Here is a 21,959-nt window from a genome sequence, read left to right as displayed (position 1 = left end):
GATGTATGTCGCTTCTGTGGCATAGAAAAGGAAGACTCGGAACGTTTGCTATGCCACTGTCCGGCAATTTTCAATAAAAGGCGTAACTTCTTCGACAAGGGGCTGATGCCCCTTTGACATTTGGAGAACAATTCCCAGTACGGCAGTGCACTTTATTCGAAGTATAATGCCGTGCTGGGATAATGCTATTAGTCAAACGATGGCGATCACTCCTAATAATAGTGATACGGCATCTTGATATAGCTAAAGAAAAAAATGGGGAATATATCACAATAGATCAGAAAAATGGTCGCAGTGATGAAAATACCCGACAAGGAAAAAAAAGGGAGGTTACAAACAATACTCCTTTAGCTCAGTCGGTAAAGGCGTAGCTACAAAGCAAGTCCATGCTGGAGGCCACTGAGTTGGATTCCCGCCCGGTCTATTAATTTTTCGGGTTGGAAAATTCCTCTACTTCCTTTGGGCATAGGGATGGTACAGGCATAGAAAGCTCTCAATTAAACTGTGAAAGTACCTCACAGAACACTAAGTTGAGAGCAGGCAAAGATCTAATATGCTATAAGCAATAAGCTTGAAATACTATGTACCTAGTAGTATACAAATGGTATTTTTAGGCAATGAAAACAGTTTTTTTTTGTCGCGGATCAGTATTTGAAGTCGTGGATTTCGCGGATCAAATTTAGAAATTTTTTTGACCTAGAACTACAAATATGCTGAATTTTGCGTGTACGTAATATCAAATTATTTTAAGCGCTTGCCTGAAATTGACAAGCTAGTTGAAAATGGCCAACTAATTAGCACATTTATAATTCGAAATTTCCGAAGTGTTGTTATAGTTTTAAAATGTTAAACCATATTGCCAATAAACGACTGCGTGCTTGAGAAAGTTATTTACGATATGGCCCAAAATTTCCGCATTTGGGCCTTCACTCTATGGCTCGTGAACTTTTCCCTTTGTGAACTACAACCCAAATTTGAGTTCTGTTTACCCATAATCGCAAAAAAGTGCAGGAATTCAGTGATGACTAAATTTGCCTCATGTTTTCCTGTGGAAAACCTCAAAATGAGGAAAATTGACGTAAATGTTACTGTCTAGAAGCAGTACCCGGCGAATAGGAACGACCCAAATTTGAGTTTAGTCCACTCATAATCGCCAAAAGTGCTGAAACCTCAGCGATGAGTGAATTCGCCTTATGGTATCCTGTGGAAAATTTTACTCAGTCTTGTATAGGGTTACCATATCAAAAAAATGAAAAGGAGAACATTTCATTTGAGGTTTGGAGACTAAGGAGGACAATGATTCCTTTTCTTAACATTAAATGAGGACAATCCCCCTAATTCTGCGAGTCACGTGACTCTCTGTCACCGGTGAGGTGACAATTGTCACCTCGTGTGAGGTGACTCTCCGTGCAAATCAAATGGAGAGTCACCTCACCGGTGACAGAGAGTCACGTGACTCGCAGAATAGGGGTGAATGAGTTTTTATCAAACGTTTTAATAATATGTGCGCTATCACATAATTCATGATTTGCAAAGGTTCAATTGAGATTGTTCATAATTTGTAGTCGTTACCAATTCAATTCATCTTCTCGTTATACTTCTGAAAAATGCATCAAACTAGCCTTCATAATTCATCGATGATTGAAACCAACATGGAACATCTAAGCAACCTGTTAATTTTACCATCGATTCAGCATACGCCGCTGCCATAGTGGGAGCGAAGAGGCGTGATTAGCGTACTATTTATGCGTGCCTCTTCGGTCTCAGTATGGCAGTGGCCTAAACAAAATACTCAAAATCCCATAGAACCAGAACGTCAAAATCGAACACATGTTAGATTCAATAATGGTGGCTGTATTCCACTTGGTGAATTTTAACTTAAATTTGTCAGATATGAAATTTTCTAATAAACCTGCTATTGTACCAGACTTATTTCTGGTAAACCAGGAATCAAAATTTGACAAACACCTTCTCAAAAATCACACGATCAACAACAGAGAGATTTTCTAACATTATAATTTATTTTTGAAATGTCAAATTTTAGTAAAATAAATTATAATGTTCGTAAATCTATCTGTTGTTGTCCGATTTTCAAGAAATTATTTGTCAAAATTGATTCCTGGTTTGTCTGAAATAAGTCTGGTACAATAGCAGGTTTATTTGAAAATTTTCCATCTGTCAAATATAAGTTAAAATTCACCAAATGAACCGCACCCAAAATGCGGGGGGGTTGACAGCTGTAGTTGCTCTTAGTCCCACCTTCGAATGACATTTGCTAGATAAGATTAGGTTGTGACATAATTAAACAAATAAGCTCTGCAAACAACGCTCTTTGAAAACAATTTTATGAATATGTTACTGGAAAAAATGAAAGTATTAAAAAGGAGGACATTTTCAGGCAAAAGGAGAATGTAGAAACATTATTGAAAAAAGAGGACATGTCCTCCTTTAGGATACCATATGGTAACCCTAGTCTTGGAGTAGTACCAATAGACTGAGTGAATCCAATCTTTAGTTTTCTCATATTCGGGATTATTTTTCCTGGACAAACCTGGAAAGACATGAGGCAAATTTACTCATCGCTGAGTTCCTGCACTTTTTGCGCCACGAGTAATTGGTACCCAATACTAACCTAGAACTACTGCTGTTTAAAATGTAAATTCAAACATTACTGATTTTTGGCTCCGCAAAGTGTCACGCACGACTGAGCCTAGTAAATAAACGAACTAGTAAAAAAAATTGTGCTGATCTCACTGGCTTAATGGAACACAGCCAGAGTTGACTGTAATTATTTAATGGATATTTAACTTTTTTTTACATGAGCTATTTGTTTCATTCATATCGATTCATATATGCTAGATTATAATAAAACAGCAGTTATATTCGATGCTTGCTAACATGCTTTTTTCCTTCTTTGGCTTTATTGAGTCCCTGCACGGCCAATCATAGCAACTCAGCTACTGAGATTAATTGACTTACAGAATTTTCTTTCTATACGAAATTTACTCAGATTTGAAATAAACTGCAGTTACTCATAGCTTGTGAGTAACTGCAGTTTATTCCAAATCTAAGTAAATTTCGTATGGAAAGAAAATTCTCTGAGTCAATTAATCTCAGTCGCTGAGTTGGTATGATTGGCCGTGTACTGGGACTAACGTCGGCCCTCAACTCAAGAACAACATGTGAAAAGGGAATGTTTGCAAAAAGCTTACACGCTAACTTGAAAGTACCCATTAATGGGTTAAAATGCCCCTTTTAAAGAAAAGTGGCTAACTCATTAATGAGTAAATTTTTTACCAATTAAAGAGTAAGTATCTCTTACCTATTAATCAGCATTTCTTACCCCATTAATGAGTACCAGTTACTCATTAATGGGTAACAGATACTCATTAATGAGTAAAACATTTACTCATCCACTCAGGGAAGTCGTGAAATCTTCCAGCCCGGAAAATTCCTTAACCGGACCGGGAAGCGACTCCAGCCGCCACCAGCCTTCTCTTGCTTTATATAGGCAAGAGATTATATGGGAGGCTTTTTTTCCCGTTCTTTGCCAATAGTATAGTACAATAGTATGCCAAATAGGGGGGTAGAGCCCTCGTTGGTATGTCATAAACCATGAGAACAATTTATTTGAGCTTTTCCGGGTAATAATTCATTCATCGCCGTAGGAGGCGTTTTGCCTTTATCATCACAATCAGCATGCAACAAACAGACAACATCATGCCAAATACACCAAACTCGAACACATCTCCATTTCCAGCTTTGAGAAACACAAAACACACTCATCGAAAGTTTCACGCGTTTTTGATTGGCTTTCGCATTTCGAAATTGCTTCCAAATAGAACACTGTCAAAACTCTGTCCAATATTGTATTCTAGCGCGAACTAAGCGGTAGCTTCCGAGCTAACGGTGTAATCGAGAAACTGGAATCGATGCTAACGGCCTTCAAGGGCACCCTGTGGGGTCACCACTCGTCCCCACAGTTGGGACACATTCTAGTGGTAATTAGTGTGAATCGAAATTTTTACAATCGTTGTGTGATGACGCATCATCGCTCGCTTCTCAAAATTCAAAATAAAAATCTAGTTAGACACATACAACAACATCTGCCTGGAAAACAAAAAGTGCTTCGAATATAATAATAGACGTTCATTATTGGACCATAAATGTTCTCCTTTGCCGCGTCGATTAGTTTCTTAAGGATTCGAAATACTTACACTGCTCTAACCAAATGCATCCTCAGTCTGTGGTCATATGTGACATACGTAAAAAGAACAAAATTAGAACAGTGATCGCTCGCTCGCTCTCTCATCCGTGGCGCAAAAGTTGGAACCATCCCCATCATCGTCTAATAAGTAATTCAATACTCATACAACACATTAATCCCTTGAATGTAAGTGCTAGATTAGAAATTCCAATGCAACGTTCTAATGTAATTACACATTCTTATTCCGTTCGGACGATTTTTGAATTCATGTGTGTAAAGCATCATGAAGCTCCGGCGCCGCCAGTAACCTCCGGCAAGAGCGACATCATCTTCAAACGACCCCCTTCATGCGCTGTGAGTATCTCGCTGGAATGTGGTGTTTCTCGTCTCTCTCTCACTCTGTGCTCTCTTTTGCTTCACAACACTCACATTGCGCGCTGTCGTGTGTAGCATAACTCGTATGCTTGTTGTGTGAATGTAACTCCGGTTTGAATCGCGTACTCATACTCCCCTAGCGCACGTATTGAAGCCTCACAAGTTTCATACGAGGGAGAGAGCTTTACGCTGGACGGACACAAATACAATCCCGAAGCTACTACACCTTCTTCAGATGCATGAATTGGTGATTGATTGACTCCATCAAACCTCCAGTGGGGCCTCTTTTCTCCATCAGATTCTCATTTAGTCCCGTACATCCCAAAGTGACAGTGCGCAGTGTCATGTCATCCCGTGTAAAACAGTAAACTAACAAAACTAGAAAAACTCCCAACTTAAATATATACATCGCTGCGCTACACCTACTACCTATAATAGTGTTGTGTGTGATGTGAAATCGCCATTTTTTTCCGATTGCATCCCGCGCGCCTGCACTGTGAGACGAGACGAGAAACCACAATCTGCGACCCCCCGAAACGAGCCAGCTGTTCTAACTTTGTTATTTTACGTATGTCCAGTATGCCCGAGAGGTGTTCTAGAACGGTGTTCTGATTTTGTTTCCTTTGAAACAGGCGGCAGAGGAGGACAGTTTCCCCCTCCATCATACGGGTGGCCGGGACGAACAGGAAGAGGTACTTCACTTCCCCGAGCGAATATCACTACCAATTGTGGTACCACCAACGCTAACACCAACACCAACCGCAGCACAGGAACAGGAACCACCGTCGGAGTGTGAATTCAAGGTACCACCGTTACCACCATTGTCAACCGGATCGCCGTCGTCGGATTTGTTTGCGGATACTGTCACCTTTCATGGTAGGCCAGAGCAGGGCTGCTTCCTAGACCACAACAGTGAATTCCAGCCGTCGCAGAACTATCAATTTGCGGCTTCGGACTTTGACTTCCTACTGTCCAAGGGCGGAGGAAACGAGCAGGAGGTAGAAACGCCCCGCGATTCGCTGCTATTGAGATTTGATCCCCTGCTGAAGGTGGCACCGTTGGTCAACAGTGGTCGTCTCAGTGTGACCCGGGAGGAGGAGCAGGAAGAAGAACAACAACACTTCGACGAACAGGAACTGGTGTCTGTTGAAGGTAGTGGGGGATGGTGGGTCAACAGGGTTTTCCGAATTACGCAGAATTTCGTGAAATTTATTGCATTTCAAATTCCAAGGCTCAGAAAACCTTCACTTTCGGTACATTCACACTATCTTAAGAGTCAAGAATTTCGAATGTCTCGAATTTTTAAGGACTTTTCGAACTATCAACCTCTACTTTGATTGGGGTAATTCATTTTGAACTAACTTTCTGACGAATTAGGCTGAGGAATCTGGGATTTACAATACATGATTCTTGTCTTTTCAACTGAGCATTAAGCACTGTACAAACATTGAAAATTAACATTCGTGTTTCTTGTATTTGGGGGGTTATCCATTAAGAAGTAGTGTCACGCTAACAATGTCATACATTGACGCTCTAAGGGGGGAGGGGTGTTTTCTTTTCCAAAATTTCGTGTGAAAAACCTAATGCATGATCCCTATGTTCTAGCATATGAGTCAGTTTATTATCAGCACGAAAACGCGTTCGTCACCCCTAATAGTCCCTACCAATTGTTGTACGGAAAATTCGTTTAGATAGAAATCAAGAATAGGAGTGAAGGTTTCGACAGTGAGCATGCATAAGGGCCTATACGCGATAATCGATTTTCTCTTTTGTTAATAACTCGCTAAATTTAACGTTTCTCGGTGCGTTTGCTGTTGCTTTTGATAGCCAATACAACCTGTTACTACTCTGCATTAAACAAATTCTAGAAAATTGTTTCGCTTAGCTGTAACAAAGCAAAGAGAAAATCGATGAAGAGAATCGATCATCGCGTATTCGCCCTTATGCATGCTCACTGTCGGTTTCTTATATTTGTTTACCGTGGAGAAGAACACTTCAAGTTTCAATCGGTAAGCAAAAACATTATTAAGCAATTTTGCTGTTGCAATCAAACCACGGTATTAGGAACCAAAAAGGACGGCAGTGCCCTGGTTTGTGCACGTACGGTTGTGTACGTTATTAAATTTGTTATGCATTAGTAAAGATAACTCGATATGCTAACTTTGCGATAAATTATTTAGAAAAAATATCAACATGCAAAGCAAATTATTTACTGTCCAATCCACGGTATTATGGGGCTTCCCTTAGCTCAGTCGGTAAAAGTGCAGCTACTAGGCAAGACCATGCTGGAGGTGGCTGGGTTCGATTCCCGGTCCAGTCTAGGAATTTTTCGGGTTGATCAATTTCTCGATTTCCCTGGGCATAGAGTATGATTGTACTTGCCACACAATTATACTAATGCAAAAATGGTACAGGCATCGAAAGCTCTCAATTGATAACTGTGGAAGTGAATCTAGAGCACTAAGTTGAGAGCTCGCAATAAGTAATAAGCTTGAAATGCGAAGAAGAAGAAGACGGTATTAGGTGCTGCATGGAAATAGGGCAGGTCAAGGTATCTTTCAACTTTCCGCAAAAGCTAGTTCCAATTTCCTTAGAAGGTTTTTAACAACTTTTGAAGTTATCTGTAACTTCTGCTTGAAGTTTCTTCCGGTACTTTCTAGAAGTATTTGCTGACTTTCTCTCGGAAGCGTCTTCTGAATTGCACAGGAAGATTCTTCTGAATTCTACTAGAAGTTCCTCCTGGCTTCTACCAGAAAAGTTTCAGGCGTCCCCAGTATGCGTGTCTTTAATTTGACTCATCTTCTGTCGACAGAAGCCCTTTCGTTGCTGGGCGTTCGTTTTTACCAACTGCAACAATTCGGCTTCACATAGAACTTTCTTACGAATTTACTGGTTTTTCTTTTCTTCAGGAGTTTCTTTCAGCTTCCTCTTGAAGTTTTCTTTTTTATAAATTTAGTGATAGTTCTATCACAGGCATACCACTTGCATGTTTTTCATCAAACACGCATTTAAGGGTCAATTTAAATGTGTATTAGTTGGTAGTGCATATTCAATTCTTTTTTTTTTGCGTTTGACGTCTACACTATCTGTTGAGTGTAGTGCTTATTAGATTGATGAAAAACATGAAACTTTCGCTCACCAGTGCTCAAATGGTTTCAAATCGGGACCTGACCATTCAAAAATTTGACTTATTTGGTAAGAAACTAACTTGGCACAAACCATTTGAAGTTGTTTTGGGAGGCTGATCAGAAGCCGTTTGAGCATTGCGGATCGAAAATTTAATATTTTGTATCAGTTTAGTTCCCATACCATGTATTGAAAAAGATGGTAGCAGTGTTTTAGGCATTTCTATTTATTAAATAGACCATTTAGGGTCTATTTGTCTGTGGTTTTATACATATTGAGCAGGAACAGATTTCTGTAAACAATGACTTCTCTCGATAATTTCTAGGAGTCCAGGCACGCCCACGCTCCAACATAACCAACATGGTGATTTGTGTGGGTGAGCCTTGACTTTCTAGAAATCATCGAAAGAAGCCATTGTTTCCAAAAGTTATTACGCCCTAATGTAACAAATCAACTTCATTCGAGCAGTTAAAATGACGTTTACTACCACTCGAACTTTGAAATAAAACATTATTTTGAGATTTTTTCTTCTAGAACCACGAGAAAAGTAGCCAACATTTGTGCGTTTGATAAAAAAAAAATAGAAATTAGTTGGTGTTTTGTGAAATCGCTGGTAGAAAGTCATGCCAAAACGGCTTGACAAAGTGGTCAATTCCAGTCAATTTCAGTGAGTGATTAGTCACCGATCATTTGGATGTAAACAAAAGGTATTGTTTATCATCAATAAATAGTGAAATAAAAGTGCTGGTGGTTAAATCTAGACCAACAATTGAAATAGGCGGAACAACCAAACGTAAACAATGGTATTAAACGCAAATTCCTCGAGAATCAAATCACTCCCACGCAAAATAACCATGCCATTCAATAAAGGAAGTTTGCTCTATCCGATGGTGGTGTTAGATTGCTTCGATATGTTTTTATTATCGAGGAATTTGCGTTTAAACCATTGTTTACGTTTGGTTGTTCCGCCTATTTCAATTGTTGGTCTAGAAATATGATCAGCTTGCCTCTTTAAACGAGTTCATTCTCGTGTAACATTTTAAAAGGGTCCTAAGTAATAAATGTAAACAAATAGAGTTAATCGATACGAACTATTACTATTACGGATTTGTTACATTGGGCATTTTGAAAAGTTACGCGATAATTAGTCGGCTATGTTTAGAACTCATTTTGGGAACTTTTGTAAAAATTTGAGATGGGTAAACGGACGACACACGCTTTTCTGAGGTTACTCATTTTTGGATCGAAAATCACTCAATTTACAAAAAATACTACCCAAAACTTGAGTTCTTTTTACTTAATTTTTAGTTTCGTGCACTCGTTACTGTTGTCGAAAAAGGAATGAGAGATTCGACCCAACGATATAGCCCAATAAGTTACTTTTGAACAGTGTTGACAAAATCAGTAATCAATTGATATTTTTCCGCTCTCATGCGCTCGCAATATCACGCGATATTGGAACAAAATATCATGCTTGATATTGATTTTACAAGCTCCTTTGATATTGCGAGACTATTCACAACGTGCAAAAATCAAGCTGACAGTTGACTCGACACAAAATTGATTCCATTGCACATCGTTTTCTTAGAATGAGAAAGCATAGTTTGCTATCTCTTTTTAATCTTCACCGATGGCAGACGCGAAGGAACTGCTGCAAGCCGTTATGGAAGTTTCGGTTGCATTCGGGTGTAAAGCAAAAATCATTAAACTCAATCTCACCACAGTTTGGTGAGTTTTGTTAGCTTGATATTCCGAGCTGCGAAATCACAGCTTGTAAAATCAACAGCAGTAGTTTGCTTGTTGATTTTTGTCTACGAAAATCAAGCGTGATCTTGGGCGTTGGTGAGATTTGATTTTTTGATATTTTCCCAACACTGTCCACACGTCATCATCATGTGTCTCACGCTTAATTTTGCGCTTATTGTGAAACACATCCATTTCATGTGTGAATCTTATGCTATGCATCATGTTTTTGAACACTATGGATTTGAATTGTGACACACTTGGATTCTATGTGTCTCATTTGGTGATACCTATCAATAGCTTTGCACATCATAGTTCAATATTCTACTTTATCGACTTCCACTTTACCGACTCTAAAAATGAATCGACAAATATATAAACAAAACTGCCAGAGGCCAGAGCTTTCACATATCTTCTAATGGGTCTGATTTGGGATTCGGTCATGGACTGTTGGGGACTGTGCTGCTGCCGGAGTCTTCGTTCGATCTCACTGTGCTACGTTTGTTCTCATATATGAGGCGGGTTGATAGGAGAAAGTCACAAGTCTTGTTTTCGATGTTCACTTTTCTGAGCAAAGCGATTCACAGCGCATTGAAGTTTAAATCACTTTAAATCCATCTGTTTTGAACAGTAGTGTGATTCAATGTGCAATAAACTTGAATAGTAGATAGTGAAAGGTTTTCAACATTTCACAGTTTTAAACACTATAAATCAACGTGTATAACACTTTGAACCAAGGTGAAATACACTTGAAGTAAATGTGACTGCGCCTTAAAAAATCAAGTGTTTAAACACTTCGATCAAACGTGTGGAATTTTTTGAGAGAGGCTATTATGTTTTTTTTTTTTTTCAGAAAGACTTAATTTTTCGCTACAACTTTGTATCAGACGTCATCTCGATCAGAAGTGACATTTTTGTGCTACAATTTATTGATAAATTACAAGATCCAAAATGGGCGAATTTTTGTAATTGATTGTCAATAACCAGAGATCGAAATTATCGCTGATGTGAGAAGAAAAACAGTAATTTTCACCCGTACAGTGAATGAAAAGTTAAAGCAAAGCAAATCTCTCGAGAAAAGTAGGCATGATAATTTATTCTCACTCAGTAGTGACAGCCGATACTTTCCTTTCCTTTTCGGCATTTTTTTCGGTGATTATGATTTTTCACCCCTCTCGAGAACCTGATTTTAAGCTGTAAAAAAACCGTGTAAAAAAAGACTTCAGTGTATATTCCAATTAGCAATTTTCCGGTTTCCCCCCAATATTTTGTAGATTTTCCCGATTGTGCGATATAGGGTTAACTACCCCATTTCCGGCCTATTAAGCACAACCCGCACTTACACTGAGGCAAATAAACAAGAATTTCATAAGGCTCGACTTATGAACGACACATATGAATTTCATAAGCGTGACTTATGAATGATTTTCGTCTAACATGATGCAGCTCTTATACGCCTTCAACCATTTCATTTTCCCAAGCGTTGAAAGACGAGTGGTCAACACACGGGTCCCATAATCTCAACGTCCATGGTTCGGTTCTAGTCTGCTCCGATTTACATTTTTTTTGTCAACATTATTTTTCATTAGGCAATTCATTGAAATTCATACTGATTTCTTGTGGCTAAAATACACAGGGGAAATGACGGCTTCGGCATGACAGACTATTTTCGGCAACCCAAATTGAAACACTATTTTCACTGGATTTTCTTACGAAAACACTTCGCTGAACGAAAACACTTCGCATGCAAACGATTCTTTATGCTTTCAGCTTCAATTTGACTATATTTTTACCACTGAGAAAAGGCAATCTAGCAGGGTTCTCTTGAAATGAAACACACGCTCTACAAATTGTAGCTGATTTCGAGTTGCCGATAATAGAACAGCAGATTAACATGCAGTTCAAATGGAACGGTTGCCGAAGAAAAACTGGTTGCCGACAATACTCGCTCTCAGTAGAGAAGATTGGAGCTTTGTAAAAGCGTTTCAAAACAGTTTTTGACAATTATTTCGACTGAAATTGTTAGAGCAGCTGGCAGCAAAAGATTGTAAACAAACCACTACTGCATATGTGTGCGTTCCTTAGAGAAAAATGCTATAGAAAGAAGGTCGCTGCTTAGGTTGCCGAGAATACGTAAATTCCCCTACTTGTTGGCACTAAGAAAGTCTACAGTAGTTTTAATAAAATATACATATCTGTAAAAAATTGAAAATTTTAACCAGGGTGACCAGTGAACCGCAAAACTTTAGAACAAATCAAATCAAATCAGTTTGACCGCCCACGGTTGCTGCTCTGTTATTACCAGATCAGCTGCAATTACACAGAGAACCAACAGATGATGTTTGGGACTAACATTCATCCTCAATGTGTAAGAACTGGAGATCTAATATATAGCAATACCAACGCCGGCCGTGTCCGAATGCAGGTCAACTAGGGAATGGGAAGGAATGTGTTGACGTGGTACTCGCTGTGAAGGAAACCGAGAAATCCTCTGCGCTTCCACGAGAAATCACTGGGATGTTGGATGTGGGGAAAGGTTGCACACGCACACGCAGGGATCGTTTTTTGGTAGAGCGATTATAATACACAAACACACACCACACACACACGCGTGCGCACTCATCCAATTTCTATTTTTAGATCAGGACCCACACTGTGGTAAGTGATGCGATCGGTGTTAAAGAAGAATTTGTTTTCATTAAAATCTAGTGGGTATAGAATAAGGCATAGTGAAAAATTGCAAGGAAGGGGACGGGCCTGGGATTGAACTCCCGACCTTCTGCTCAGTAAGCAGAAACGGTAACCACTGAGCTACCGAGCCTCGTCAACAACCGCAAAACTTTAGAACACCAGGAAAACTAGTGGGAAATGCCTACAATTTCGATTAAAAATCGGGAAAAATATATCTCCTTTCCCAAAAAATAAATTGTAAATCCTGGAAACTTTCCAAAGGTATTTGTCTGTGATAGATTTTCAAAAGTCTCTCAAGGATGATTGAGAACTTTAAAAAATCTCAAGTTAATTATAAGAAAATTTTTAAGGATTCTAGGGATGACACCAAGATACATCAGAGAAGAATACCAAAGTACAGACAACGAAAGTCTTAAGTGAAAAATTAAGTGCTCTGAGGACCGATTTCTTCTTCTCAGTTTAAATCTTAAGCCAGGTTTACCTATATAGTTAAACTTGGCTTAACACATACGAGCGTCGCTTTTGATTACTGTTTAAAATTCAGCTCCGAAACAATTTTGGAAATAATTCCAATATAATTGAGAGTGCATTTTAACGAGAGTTCTGAGAAGAATTCTATGATGATTGGATGCGGATGCTAGGTCGAATTCTAATAAGAATTCAAAATTAGTTCTGAAATTTTGCTTAAGGGGGCTCTGATGAAAATTGCATGAAAATCGCGTGAATTCCAAAGATGGTCTCAAAGCAATTATGAAAAGAGTTTCAAAGTTTGTGATGGATTTTTGTTTTGAGAATTCTAAGGAGAATACGAATTGAATTTCCAATTGAATGCAAGGGAGAAGTCCAAGATTATTCTAAGCAGAAATTTCTGTGGTTAATTGCATGGAAATGCTAAGGATGGATTTATGGAAGGGAGCCTTCAGGGAGTTTCTAGAAGAATCAATAAAAAAATCGAAAATAATCTACTTCAACTAATCATGTCTTATTACTTCATGCGTGAATTTAACGATTTACATAGTCGGAGATGATTAACGTCAAATATCAGATTTAAATTGGAGATTTTATACGATAGATGAGGAGATTCAATTATAGAGTTGGTAGTTCTGTTATAGTACGGCAGTGTGAAAATTGTATATACAAAGTAAAAAGCGAGCAAAGGACAATTTTGAGGAAGGTACGAATCGGGTAGTTGTTTACGTCAGATGGCGACTTGAGTGTGAAACAATCGCTAGAACTGTTTCCGCACATCAGAGGTACATGAGCAAATCGGATTATCCCTTTTGCCAGTGGTGGTAGGGGGAAACACCCCTCACCATCTCTCATTTAATGCACCGGAAAAAGTTTTCATACAGTTTCCATTGGGAATGCACATGATATTTTTCCAATAACAAAATTAATGATTTTTATCTGAAATTCACATAACATTCATATGATCACATGAATTCTATGTGATAAACCACATAAATTTCATTGTACACATAAGGTTCATGTGATTTTGTAGTGCGATTCCCAATTATGAGATCACATGAAAGTTATGTGAAATTCTAATGGATATTTTCCATTGGAAATGTGATTTTTTTTGAGTGTGGATGAGCTAGGTAAAGGAGAAGCTCTCCCCTATTCGTAACTTCCACAAAATTGTCCTTTGTTCGCTTTCTACTTTCTATATACAAATTTCACACTATAACGGAACCACAGACAAACAGACATAACTCTCACAAATTGTTCATCGAACAAGCATTTAACGGCCAATTTAAAAGTATCGTAGTTGGTAGTACCGCCACCTGTGGCGCGCATAGTCAATTCCCTTGAGTTTGACGTTTACACACTACCGCCATCTGTTCAGCGTACTACCCACCACTGCGTATTCAACAGATGGCGGTAATGTTTTAGTGACGATGTTTTGCAGTGAGAAATATTCAATGTGTTATGTCTGTTTGTCTGTGACGGAACTATCAACTCTTTGCTTGCATCTCCTCATCTATCGTATAAAATGTCCACTTAAACTCTGATATTTGATGTTAAGCATTTCCAACTAAGAAAATAATCTATTTCCAAGAATTTTGTTGATTGCTCTGCAAAGAATTTCAAGAATGCAATATTATTTTTGTAAAAGCTTATTTGCCTCTAAGTTTAAGAGAAGGGGAATAATTCTAAACAAGTTCATGAGATCATTCTGAAGAAATTCTGTGAAAAGTTCTTTGCAATTATCAAAGTTATCTATCTAGATATATCAAATATTTAAAGATTTCGAACGCAGAATCAAATTCAAGATCATAAAAAATGGGAATTACTATTTGTATAACGTAAGCAAAAGTAAATTATTCAAATCACTTCAAATGCTCTTCATAGGAGATTCTATAGTGAGATTCGATTAAATAAGAGGAATTTATGAAATTTGATTTTAAGTTCCATGACATACCGTATTTGAATTTCTAAGTTACCATATAAATGGTTACTTATTTAGTATTTGTGACCAAATAGTGACTTGTATTTGGTCACTTAAGTCACTACTATTATATCGCATCAACCCTGAGGTTAGAGTGGTTTAAAATATCGATTCTGCTCCATCAGGCTCTGATAAAACTCTTAAAATGTGAGCTCATTTGGATGGCCCTTTGAAGTTTACATGGGAATTATCGTTCTAGCAGCCCTTCACTGTAATGATCTACGGAAACGGTTGTTATCTATCCAGCTTTCCATGCTCGGTAATGGCGGCCTGTTTGTATGAATAAATGTATCCTTCACTGTGCTTTTTGACCCTAACTGGAGGGCGTATGTTGTTCCATTTTCTACTGTTCCTGGGAGAGGGAAAGGGAAGGGGTTGAAATTCGAACATCCAGATAGTGTCAAAAAGCACAGTGAAGGATACATTTATTCATACAAACAGGCCTCCATTACCGAGCATGGAAAGCTGGATACTAATGAAATATCACAAGCTACAACTTTGTTGAAGACCGCATTTTAATTGAACGTCAAAATAATTAGTTATGATCATTCAACTGTTCAGCAGGCAAGATTGGTGTGCTTGGCGCGAAGAATAGGACAAAAAATCCTGAAAGCCGTCGATTAATCAGATCAGTAAATTACCCGCTTCGAAATCAATTAATAACTAAGGGGTATTTATTAACCAAGTAGACAGTTTAGGGGAGGTTGGCAATTATTCACGGCCCATGCAAATTTTAATAATTGTTGGGGGGAGGAGGGGTTAAGAATCTCAAACTGTCTACGTAGTTCATGAACAGCCCCTAATTACTTTGGGGTTTAGTCAAAAATTGGTATTCAGCAAAGTTGCAGCTGATTAAGTTTCACATGAGAGCAGATCGCAAGCTTTTCCGTACATCATTATGGTGAAGTGCTAGGATGTTGAGCACATAAAGTTCACTCTTCCCATAGTAATTCCAATATGAACTTCAAATGGCCAGTGCAGTTTATGAGTTCGTATCCAAATACACTCAATTTTTGGGAGAATGATCAGGATCTGATTTAGAATGTATAGCCGGTGGAGTAATATCGATATGTTGAACCACCCTAGTGTAGGTATTTGCTCCATGCTGATCGATTAACATTTGAAATGGGCGTATATTATAAGGAAAATTTTCAATGTCGCGTGATTTTTAAGAGCTCCCAATTTTCATTGCACAGTGGTCCAGAATGCAGATTTAGCTGGAATGATATGTTTTGAGCCTGAAATTGAAACTTTAGACTAAAAGTCCCTTCTACAAAGTTGTTCCTTATAGTTAGGCCCTCATTTTTATGACAATGAATTCTAGGGTGGTTCCTATTATCATTAAAATCAAAAATCTAACTTTTTTGTTTGAATAAATTAAGGCATACATTTTTCGGCAAAGTTATAGCTGAGCTAATTTCAAGCAACTTTGTTGAAAACAACTTTTTTGTATCTCTTAAATTGGCCGATTTAGAGCTATTTTCTTGAATTGAGTTAGGGTGACTCTTAAAAAAACAGTTTTTTTGCTCTATTTTTCTTATTTCGAATTTCTCAGCAAAGGTGTCTTCAGATAACTTTTAGATCTTAAGAAGGCGCAATTTTTTGCTGCACAAAGCTTGTCAATATCTTTCGCCGATCAAGAGTTATTGACGTTTGTATACTAAAAATATACACTTTTCAAATGTTAATATCTCTGGTTGGGGCAAACAAAAAAAAAGTTTTTTTGCAGCATTTGAAAGGGCGTATGTTATTCTTCATAATATTGGAGGTATGTTATTTTTTAAACTCGTATAAAATCAATTTGAATTTATTCATATTTTTTACTATATTTGAGTATATCTTTTTTATTAGAAGAGATACAGGCAACAAATTCAGCTATAAAACATTCGTCTTAAAGAGTTTTAAAAGTCTCTAGAAGATGACTTTCATGATAAATTTCAAATAAAAAAGTTATTGGCAAAATATGGATTTCATAGGACCACTCTAATGACAAATTTATATAAAATGTGCTAGTACATTTGTTTCAATATTTGGACATTTAGTGTCTTCGAAGAAGTTTTTGTTCTTAAAAATTCCCTTCTTTTGGTTTTTGCAAACGTCAGGGTGGTCCTCAAATTAGGGAATTTTTAAAACTAACTTTTTTGTTCTACAAAATATAAACATGTGTTGTTCAACAAAGTTGTAGATAAGTTATTTGCAAGCAACTTAGTTGAAGAAATCTTTTTTCTATCTCTTAACGTTCTCATTTTAGAGTAATTTTTCGGAGTTGACTTAGGGTGTTCCTGGAAAAAATAGTTTTTTAGTAATAACTTTTTTATTTGAAAATTCGCAAGAATGTTATCTTCTAGAGACTTTTAAAACTCTTTAAGAAGAATGTTTTATAGCTGAGTTTGTTGCCTGTATCTCTTCTAATAAAAAAGATATACTCAAATATAGTAAAAAATATGAATAAATTCAAATTGATTTTATACGAGTTTAAAAAATAACATACCTCCAATTTTTTCATATTATGGAGAATAACATACGCCCTTTCACATGCTACAAAAAAACTTTTTTTTGTTTGCCCCAACCAGAGATATTAACATTTGAAAAGTGTATATTTTTAGTATACAAACGTCAATAACTCTTGATCGGCGAAAGATATTGACAAGCTTTGTGCAGCAAAAAATTGCGCCTTCTTAAGATCTAAAAGTTATCTAAAGACACCTCTGCTGAGAATTTCGAAATAAGAAAAATAGAGCAAAAAACCTGTTTTTTTAAGAGCCACCCTAACTCAATTCAAGAAAATAGCTCTAAATCGGCCAATTTAAGAGATACAAAAAACCTGTTTTCAACAAAGTTGCTTGAAATTAGCTCAGCTATAACTTTGCCGAAGAATGTATACCTTAATTTATTCAAACAAAAAAGTTAGATTTTTGATTTAAATGATAATAAGAACCACCCTAGAATTCATTGTCATAAAAATGAGGGCCTAACTACAAGGAACAACTTTGTAGAAGAGACTTTTAGTCTAAAGTTTCAATTTCAGGCTCAAAACATATCATTCCAGCTAAATCTGCATTCTGTACCACTGTGCATTGTTCGTATTTTAACACTTCTAAATAGTTTCTCCAATACGACTTTCACGAAACATTTTAAACAAAAGATTTAGAGTTAAAAAAAAAACTAACATTTACACCTTAATTCAATTCAAAAAAATTATTCTAAAATGAGAGCGATTAGAGATAAAAAAAAAACTTTCACTAAGTTGCTTGAAATTAACTCAGAAATTAATTCTCCAAATGAAAAAACAAAGTTCATCAATTAGGGGAATTTACGTATTCTCGGCAACCTAAGGAGCGATCATCTTTCTATAGCCTTTTTATCAAAGGAACGCACACATTTGCAATACCGGTTTGTTTACAATCTTTTGTTGCCAGCTGCTCTAACAATTTCTGTAGAAAGAATTGTCAAAAACTGTTTTGAAACGCTTTTACAAAGCTCCAATCTTCTCTAGTGAGAGCGACTATTGTGGGCAACATCTTTTTATTCGGCAACCTTTCTATTTGAGCTGCGTGTTAAACAGCTGTGCTTTCATCGGCAACTCGAAATCAGTTTCATTTCAAGAAAACTCTGCTGGATTGCTTTTTCTTAGTGGTAAAAATATAATCAAATTGAAGCTGAAAGCCTAAAAAACCGTCATTTACCCTAATGTTTACAACTACCAAAAGAAGAGACATTTCAAGCACAAAAACTCGTCTGAATATCACAGCAGAAGCCATGGGACTGCTATTCCGGCTGAATTCCAATTCTGGACCACTGGTGTGCAGTGGAGGTTCAAAGCTAATTGGAGTCTGCAAAACCATTTTTAACCCTCCGAACACGATGCCTCCGGTAAAATGTGTATCGGCAAACTTGCAATGTTTGAAAAATCAAAGCACAGCCATTAACTGACGAATTTTACATCTATTGGCGCCATTTGAAACTACAGACTTTAAAGATTCATTCGGTGTCATTGGATTTAAAATCTATCGATAAATTGATGAGCAATGCTTTTTTCAAACATTGCCAATTTTCCGTTACAAATTCTACCGGAAGCATCGTGTTTGGAGCTCTAAAACTGGGAATTTCTCGCATCATTGACCAGGAAAACTGGGAATTGGAGATTCAGTTCCAACCCTAACTGCTGATCTGCCTTTCCAAATTTGAATAATAATTGATTGATTGATTTATCTTTATTAGGGAGGCTTTCAGCCTGGGGCTGGTTCACCTCCATTTTTGAATAATACCGATGCTGTAACTATTCAAATTTCGGCTCATGAAAAGAACCCGAACTCTTGTGCTTTAAATTTCACGAAATTCTGACACTCCTCTTGTTATGGAGCAAGCCTCATCGGAATATTGAACATACAAACTTTTTCCCTCCCCCCCTCATATTCATGTCGTGTGTGTTAGGTGGCATAGAAATCAGCAATAACCCACCACCGGTTATAATAGAAACAGCACCGGCGGCAGAAGACGGCGTAGGCGAGAGCCCCGACGACGACCACCATCATCAGGAGCAGCTACAACCGCAGCAGCAGCAGCAGCACCAGTTTTGTGTGGGCGAAGGTGGTGGTGTACTGCTGACGGGACTGGAGACAAGCGGATTTATTGCTGCTGCTGTCGTTGTCTCCCCCACTTCCACTACGTTCTGCGCCAGCACCACCATGGATATCGACGAAGAGGCAAAAAATCTGCAACCACACTGCGCAGATGACGAAGAGGCAGACGAAAAAATGAGCGTTGACAATACGATGATACTGGACGGCGAAAGCTCGACGGCAGAACGAAACACGAGCTACATGGAGCCGGATCAGGATTTCAATGGCACCGGCGTCAGCAGCGCCAGCAGCAACAGCAACAGCGAGCTACTAGCAGATAAGAGGAGCAAAAATGAATCGCTGAAAATCGAAGAACTGCAGAAAAAACTCAGCGAGGCGGAACTCCGCGAGGAAGCCCTGCTGAAGCGGATTACCGACAAGGACAAAGCCATCTCGAAGATGAGCGGAGTGGTGGAAGCGTACGAACGCACCATCGCCGATCTCATAACCCAGAAGGAACAGACGACGCAAAGCTACGAGAAAACATGCGAAGCCCTCAAGACGGACAGTGACATAAATGCGCAACATTTAGAATCGCTGGAGAAAACCTTCTCCGATCTGCACGCCAAGTACGAACGGATGAAGGTCATGACGGCCGAGTACAAGGAACGGGAAGAGGAACTGGTCAACGAGCGGAATCGGTGCGAGGAGAGCCTGCGGATGCAGGAGAAGCGCTACGAAAACATGAAAAGCCACGCCATGACGCAGCTGGAAATTGCCAACAACAAACTGTCCGAACTGGTCCGCAATCATGCCCAGGAGGTGACCAAGTTGAAGGCCCTGCTGAAGAAGGAGGAAATCTACCGGGCCTCGGTGAACGAACAGCTGAGCCAGAAGACGCGGGAGAACGAGGAATTGGTCAAGATCTGTGAGGAGCTAATCAACGGAGGTGCTAATTGAGAGCGTGAGGGTGGGACGTCGTTAGTGGTAAGAGTGAAATCGAGAGTGCGGTTATTCTTGTAATAATTCGGTTAAATTAATTGAATACAAACAATGTAACGCTTGACATTGGAATCGTGAAGTAATCAATACACATGTTAAACTTTCAACTGGAGTAGGAAGCGAGTTTCCTTCTTTTTTTTTCATTTAGCTATGGATGTCTTCCAAATTGCCCTTGTGGGGAAGCGGGCGAGCGACGACTGTTTTTGTGTGTTGATTTTATTGATTGCCTTTTGCAGGAACTTGATGCGTGCCTGAGAGCCAAAAAACTGTGGTCAATTTCCATCGAGAGCAGCGTGTTACTTTAAAAGGATAGTAGGTAGTGTGTTACTAGTAGCGGCCTCGTAGCGGTGGTGAGTCATTGTTTTTTACCGTGACATCAACCATCAGAAGGGGAAATGTTATGCTGCATCATACATTCGCTCTTCATTTGTGTCGTTTTGGGAAAGGAAAGATTTTTATTCAGAGGCTTCTCCTCATTTGTGTTTGATAGCCGTCGAGCCCTACTGAATTTTATCCCAATCCGGACGAATGAACAGTGAGTCACATATTATTTTGTCGTCTGTAAGTCAATATCCTACATCGAAACACTATTGAGTAAAGGTATTGCTCCGAATTGGACTTCACCCGTTGAAACTTCTTGAAATAACTAACCCCCACATCTCTATCATCCGACCCGAAACAATAGAAACGCAAAGCCACCCCATCCAAGAAGGAAGAAGAAGAAGAACCGAAGCCGAAACGCGGTCGCGGACGGCCCCCGAAGAGGGGCGGTCCCAAGGCAAAGCCCAAGACCACTACATCCGGCCGGGGTAGAGGACGCCCGAAGAAGGTCGCCTAAAAACCGCCCCCTCCCCGTTCTTTCCTGTTTTCCTCAAACGCTGACGCAACAACAACATCCATTTATACGCGATACAATCCAATCCGTTAACGTGACAAACCCCGACCTGAGTTCATTAATCTCACAGTAATAGAGGCAGGTGAATGTTTTAAATGGGTTACCTATAAAAGTTGAATATTTTGAATGCCATAAACAAACCAACCACGCGTGTGTGTATTGTCGTTGCATCAGTTAAAATATTTCGTGTTTTCAAATTGAAAAACCGATCGTTGTAATAATTGACACAATTAAATGGCATTTATTATAGGCGCGTCAAAATCATGGAGCATTTTTTTTTCTCTAAATCAATAGGCTAAAACGACGGTAATCCAACATTTGTAAAGGAATAGTTAGTTGAATACGGCAACATCTATCATTTTCATCCCTCTTCTTATAAACGGCGGTTTCCTAATACTACTAGTTCAATAATGACCGGAAGTGTACCTTTTTAAGCTAGTTTTTGTTTCTCTCTTGATGAGGTCTTGCCTAGTATAGTAGAATTTGTGTCGAGCAACTGCAAGAATAGGTAAACACGGCAAGGAGATGCATTTATTTTAGCCCTTTTTATCATAATCTAACAATTTCCTTAATACAAAGCTAGGATTTGAGTCGACATCGTAGGAAAAAATGCAAAATTCTAGTGGTAAATAAAGGTTCAATACCTGGTTAAAGGTGAAGAGGTTTGTAGTTGCATTTTATTTGTTTATGTATAGAGAAACTCTTAAATGTCCCGTCTTTTGAACAGTCAATGAATGAATGATGAATTAATCAAGAGTTACTTGCGTTACCGACCTATTACGTGTTGCGAGTGAGATTGGGTGACTCTTTATCACTAGGTGAAGTGGCAAAAATTCGTTTTGAACACTCTTTCGAAAAAATCGAGCTGAAAATTCGTCAGTTCGTGCTCTGTAAGAGTAAGTTGTAAAT

At 38.4% G+C, this 21,959-nt stretch overlaps 1 protein-coding gene across 2 annotated transcripts in view; it reads left to right on the top strand.

Moving 5' to 3' along the window:
* tacc (transforming acidic coiled-coil protein) overlaps positions 1-20,262 on the top strand; it is a 41,828-nt gene extending 21,566 nt beyond the window's left edge. Inside the window, exons 3-6 of one of the 2 annotated variants that reach the window (XM_065218664.1) lie at positions 3,879-4,001; positions 4,487-4,561; positions 5,215-5,734; positions 19,026-20,262. In XM_065218664.1, the coding sequence (XP_065074736.1) occupies positions 3,879-4,001; positions 4,487-4,561; positions 5,215-5,734; positions 19,026-20,113 (1,806 nt within the window). In that variant the 3' untranslated portion in view covers positions 20,114-20,262. The remainder of the gene's footprint in view (positions 1-3,878; positions 4,002-4,486; positions 4,562-5,214; positions 5,735-19,025) is intronic. The other variant, XM_065218665.1, reaches the window with a different exon arrangement.
* The last annotated feature ends 1,697 nt before the right edge of the window (positions 20,263-21,959 follow it).

This window comes from Ochlerotatus camptorhynchus, unplaced genomic scaffold (assembly GCF_037179485.1).
Source record: "Ochlerotatus camptorhynchus isolate MF236.1 unplaced genomic scaffold, CSIRO-AGI_Acam_v1.1 ptg000091l, whole genome shotgun sequence".
NCBI lineage: Eukaryota > Metazoa > Arthropoda > Insecta > Diptera > Culicidae > Ochlerotatus > Ochlerotatus camptorhynchus.
The sequence above is the reverse complement of the archived record's forward strand: the minus strand, read 5'-3'. Positions and strand labels throughout refer to the sequence as shown.